Source organism: Chenopodium quinoa, unplaced genomic scaffold (genome assembly GCF_001683475.1).
Source record: "Chenopodium quinoa cultivar QQ74 unplaced genomic scaffold, ASM168347v1, whole genome shotgun sequence".
In the NCBI taxonomy this organism is placed as follows: Eukaryota; Viridiplantae; Streptophyta; class Magnoliopsida; order Caryophyllales; family Amaranthaceae; genus Chenopodium; species Chenopodium quinoa.
The window spans coordinates 539248-544267 of NW_018743813.1; the positions used below are offsets into that span (position 1 = coordinate 539248).

General features: G+C 40.3%; 1 protein-coding gene across 1 annotated transcript; it reads left to right on the top strand.

The window, feature by feature from the left end:
* The first annotated feature begins 2294 nt into the window (after positions 1–2294).
* Positions 2295–3158, top strand: LOC110685438. Its single transcript, XM_021861964.1, has one exon. The coding sequence runs from the start codon at positions 2295–2297 to the stop codon at positions 3156–3158; it is 864 nt and encodes a 287-aa protein (XP_021717656.1).
* The last annotated feature ends 1862 nt before the right edge of the window (positions 3159–5020 follow it).

Genomic DNA, 5020 nt, shown 5'->3' on the forward strand with positions numbered 1-5020 from the left:
ATAAAAGTTGCCGCGCCATGGGAATTTCCACCGTGGCACGGTGGAAGTCAGCCAAAAAAAGAAAAAAAAATTGTCGCGCCACTGGGTATTCCACCGTGTCACGGCAGTTTCCACCGTGGCACGGTGGAATATCAGACTTTGCGATTTTTTTTAGTGACGCTGACTTTGCGAATTCTGTTATTTGTTCGACGTTTTTTTATTTATTCTTCCATTGCGTCCGACTTCTTGACTCAGATAAAAAAAAAATCATTATAATTTTTATTTAAGGCGAAAATAAATATGCTATTATTATTATTATAAATGTGACTAAAATTATTGGCATCATGCGCCTTATTTTAAAAATTATAAATCATATAAGCAAAGCAATATTGATCTAATCCTTCTTCACTTTAGGAACCTCCTTCTCTTTTTCAACTAGGTTGGCCTTCACCATTAATGTGTATTTTGTAGCCCGGACCGTCACACCCCTAGTCGAACTTTCACCCCTTTCACCTTTCTTAGAATTCTTTGGTTGCTTCTCTCTATAAACCATCTTCTCCTTACCCTTCCCTTTCACATACACTACTACTAAAAAATGGAATAGAGAACTGTTGAAATAGGCTTTATAAAACGCCTTTGAGGCGTTCTTCTGCTAAGCGATGTATAAAGTTTATAAAATGGGTACAAGAGGCGTTTTGTATGTAAGGGAAAAGGAAACGTGTACAAGAGGCGTTCTATATGCAAAAAATAACCGTTCTCTTGACTTTCTCTCTTCTCTCTCTTCTCCATGGTTCTTCATCTTTGATTGGTTTTCTTCATCAATTTTGGATTTCAATGGCTAATAAGAAGAAGCAAAATACTTCTACACCTCAAGTAGCGCAACAGAAGAATGCTCATGAAGCCTTTGACACGATTTTGCAGAATTTGAGAAATTCAGGTACATCATTTGTTCCTAGTCCGATTCAAGAGGTGGATGAATTGGTTACTCCGGCGCCGGCGTTAGTGCACCCAACATGTGGCGCTATTCCCAGAAGCGATGCTGAGACCATTGCTCTGTTTTCTGAAGCTACTGCTAGGCCAGATTCGAGACATTCCAATAGAACAGTACCTAAGGTTTCTAGGTTTACTATTCCATTGGTTGCTGGTGGATCTGAGCAACGATCTGAGCAAATAATTCCTCCTCGCCATCCCTCAACTTCTCTGGAGCAGAATACGCACAAGCACAGTGAGGATCGGGCTGCTTCTTCACCTTCTCTGGAGCTGAATTTGCACAAGCACAGTGAGGATCGGGCTGCTCTTTTCACTGGGAATTTGGCTGCCAAAGGAGCTTCTTTGTCTTTTTTTGCTCCGAAAGTCCAAGAAGGGAAGAAAATTGCTGAACTACAAAAAGCCGAGCTTGAAGCAGGTAATCAAAAATGGGCTAATGCTCTAGTTTTCTATGTGGTTGGCTTTTACCCTACTATTGCTGCTGTTCTTCGATTTCTTTCTCAACAATGGAGTGATATGCAAAAACCAGATGTTTATTGGCATGATTATGGGTACTTTATCATTAATCTTTTTTCTAGTTTTGATAAAGATACTATACTCTGTTCTAGTCCTCATATGTTCCTTGGAAAACCAGCAATAGTGAAGCCTTGGTGTCCTAAATTTGACTTTAATGCAGAAATTCTTAGAATTGTTCCTCTCTGGGTTAAGTTTCCTAATCTCCCACTTAATTGTTGGGGATCTGACACTCTTAGCCGCATTGGTAGTTTGCTTGGAGTGCCAATTTGTGCTGATGAGTGTACTACTAGACAACTTAGAGTGTCTTTTGCTAGGGTCCTAATTGAAATTGATGTTACAAAGCCTATGCCTAAATCTGTCTTGGTTGAGAGTCCTTCAAAGGAACTATTGGAGCTCAAGGTAGTGTATGAGTGGGCTCCACCTTTTTGTTCTAAGTGCAACAAGGTTGGTCATGATTGCTCTATTAAACCTGTTGTTGCTAAGCCTAAGCAGGTTCTTAAGCAGCCAGCTCCTGTTGCTCCTAAGCAAAAGCAGGCTTGGGTTCCTAAGCCTAGCCAAGCTCCTGCTCCTGTTGTTGATGTTGGTGCTTTTGTTCATGGACAATCTGTCATTACTCCACAGGTTCATACTTCTCAAAATTCAGATGAGGGGTGGAGAATAGTTGGAAGGAAGACAAAAAGCCAACAAACTAGAGTTCATCAGCCTGCCTCTACCTCTAATGCTTTTGTTGCTTTATTTGCAAATGAAATGGATGGTGCAGGTGGCTTCACTATAAATCCAAGCGGGGGTGAGGTTAATCCCCCTTTGGTGTCATGATTTACTCTATTTGGAATGTCAGGGGCCTGAATGACCCTGGCAAAGTTGCCTCTGTAAAGAGGTTGCTTCATTCCCATTCAGTTGATGTTGTTGGTCTGCTTGAAACAAAAATCAAATTGAAAAATGTTCTCACTTATCAGAGGAAGTTTGGCTCTTCTTGGCTTTGGTTGTGCAATTATGATCATTCTCCCAAAGGGAGGATCTGGCTTGGTTGGAATGCAGATAGAGTAACTGTTAATGTCTTGAAGGTTCATGAACAGTTCATTCATTGTAGTGTCTCTTCTAAGGACCTCTCTACTCAAATTCATCTCACTATTGTCTATGGGCTTCACTCCATTCATGATAGGTTTCCTTTGTGGGAAGATATTAGAAGCATCTCTATTCAGCATTCTACTTGGCTTTGTGCTGGTGACTATAACTCTGTTCTTCATACTTTAGATAGGCTTCATGGTAATGATGTTACAGATTATGATACTAGAGATTTTCAGAGTCTGGTTGATGATCTGGACCTCACTAAGATCAAAAGCAAAGGAGCCTTCTACTCTTGGTCAAATAAGGCTCACACTGGTCCTAGAACTCTCTCTAGGATTGATAGGGTCTTTGGTAACCAAGCTTGGCTGGCCTCTCATGGGCATGCTAAGACTGTCTATCTCCCCCCCTCTTTATCTGATCATATTCCAGTTATGTTGGATGTTTGTTCTTCCCCTGCTGGGAAAGGTAGACCTTTTAGGTTTCTAAACTGTATTGCTGATCACCCTGATTTCCTTGATACTGTTTCTCAGGCTTGGAGTTCTGGTAGTTCTATTTGGCAGAAACTTAATTCTGTGAAGTCTAGTATCAAGTTTCTTAATAGCAAGTAGTTTGGCAACATTGAGGAAAAGATTGATCAAGCTAATATTGAGCTTTCTGGGATTCAGAACTTAATGGCTCAGAACCCTGATGGTTTGGATTTATATGCTAAAGAATCTGATGCTATTAAGGTTGTCAAGCACTGGAATGATATTCAGGAAAGCATCTTCAAACAAAAATCTAGGATCAATTGGATTAAGCTTGGAGATGGCAATTCTCATTATTTCTTCTCTGTGATGAAGAATAGATAAGCAAGGAATAGAATTGACTCCATATTTGACTCTAATCAGGTGTTGCTCAAGGATCCGGATGCTATTTCTCATGAAATTATCTCCTTCTATAAGTCTCTTTTAGGGACTCAGGCTCCTTGGCTCCCTGTTGTTGACCTTGTTACTATGAGGAGGGGTAAACAGCTTAGCTCTGTTGCTCAGAGTTATCTCATTAGGCCTATTTCTCATGCTGAAATTGATGCTGCCCTTAAGGGAATTGATAACACTAAAGCTCCTGGTATTGATGGTTTTAACTCCTTCTTCTTTAAGAGAGCTTGGCATATTGTGAAAGATGATATTTATGCTAGTGTTATTGATTTCTTTACTAAAGGGACCTTGCCTAAACAATGGAATTGCACAACTATCACTCTTGTTCCTAAAATCCCTAATGCTTCCCATGTTAAGGATTTTAGACCGATAGCATGTTGCACTGTGGTTTATAAGCTCATCTCTAAGGTCATAACTGCTAGACTTGCTGCGATCATCGGTGAGGTGATTGATGATGCTCAAGCAGGTTTCATTCCAGGCAAGCACATTGGTGACAATATCCTTCTTGCAACTGAATTGATCAAAGGCTATGATCACAAATTTATCTCTCCTAGATGCATGGTTAAGGTGGATTTGAAGAAAGCCTATGATTCAGTTGAGTGGGGATTCTTGATCACTGTTATGCAGGAGCTTGGTTTTCCTCAGAGATTTGTTAGCTGGATTTGAACTTGTCTTACTTCTGTCTCTTATTCTAATCTTATTAATGGTTTTCCTGCCCCTCCCTTTGAAGCTAAGAAAGGTTTAAGACAAGGTGACCCTATGTCTCCCTTTCTTTTTGCTATTGGTATGGAATACCTCTCCAGCTGCCTTGATGAGATTAGGTTAACTCCTGATTTTAACTTCCATCCTAGATGTGAAAAGTTAAACCTAACTCACATGATGTTTGCTGATGATTTATTGATGTTTTCTAGAGCTGATAGTGTTTCTGTTAAGCTCCTCTTCCAAGCCTTCTTGAAATTCTCGGGTGCCTCTGGGCTTTCTGCTAATCTTGACAAAAGTGAAGTCTATTTTGGAGGAGTTTATGTTGATGTTCAAACAGAGCTGAGGGAGCTTCTTGGTGTTTCCCAAGGTACTATCCCTTTTAGGTATCTTGGGGTCCCTCTCTCTTCCAAGAAGCTTACTATTGCTCAGTGTAGGCCTTTGGTGGAGAAGGTGAATGCTAGAATCCAAGGGTGGATGGCTAAACACTTGTCTTATGCTGGGAGGCTTTAATTGGTGAAGAGTGTGTTGTTTGGTATTCATACATAATGGGCTCAAATTTTTATCTTGCCAAAGAAAATTTTGAAAGAGATTGAGGCTAGATTCAGGTGCTTTCTTTGGACTGGATCCTTTACCCCTGCTAAAAAATCTTTGGTTGCTTGGAATAATGTCTGTCTCCCTAAAGTTTATGGTGGCTGGAACTTGCTTTCTCTTCCTGAATGGAATAAAGCAGCTATCACTAAGTTACTTTGGGATATTGCTCACAAGGCTGATAACCTTTGGGTTAAGTGGGTCCATATCTATTATTTCAAGCATAAAAATTGTTGGACCACCCCTACCCCTGCTAAATGCTCTTG

Excerpts from the sequence above, each read along its gene's own strand:
- LOC110685438 (XM_021861964.1), top strand. The coding sequence starts at position 2,295 with ATGATTTACTCTATTTGGAATGTCAGGGGCCTGAATGACCCTGGCAAA.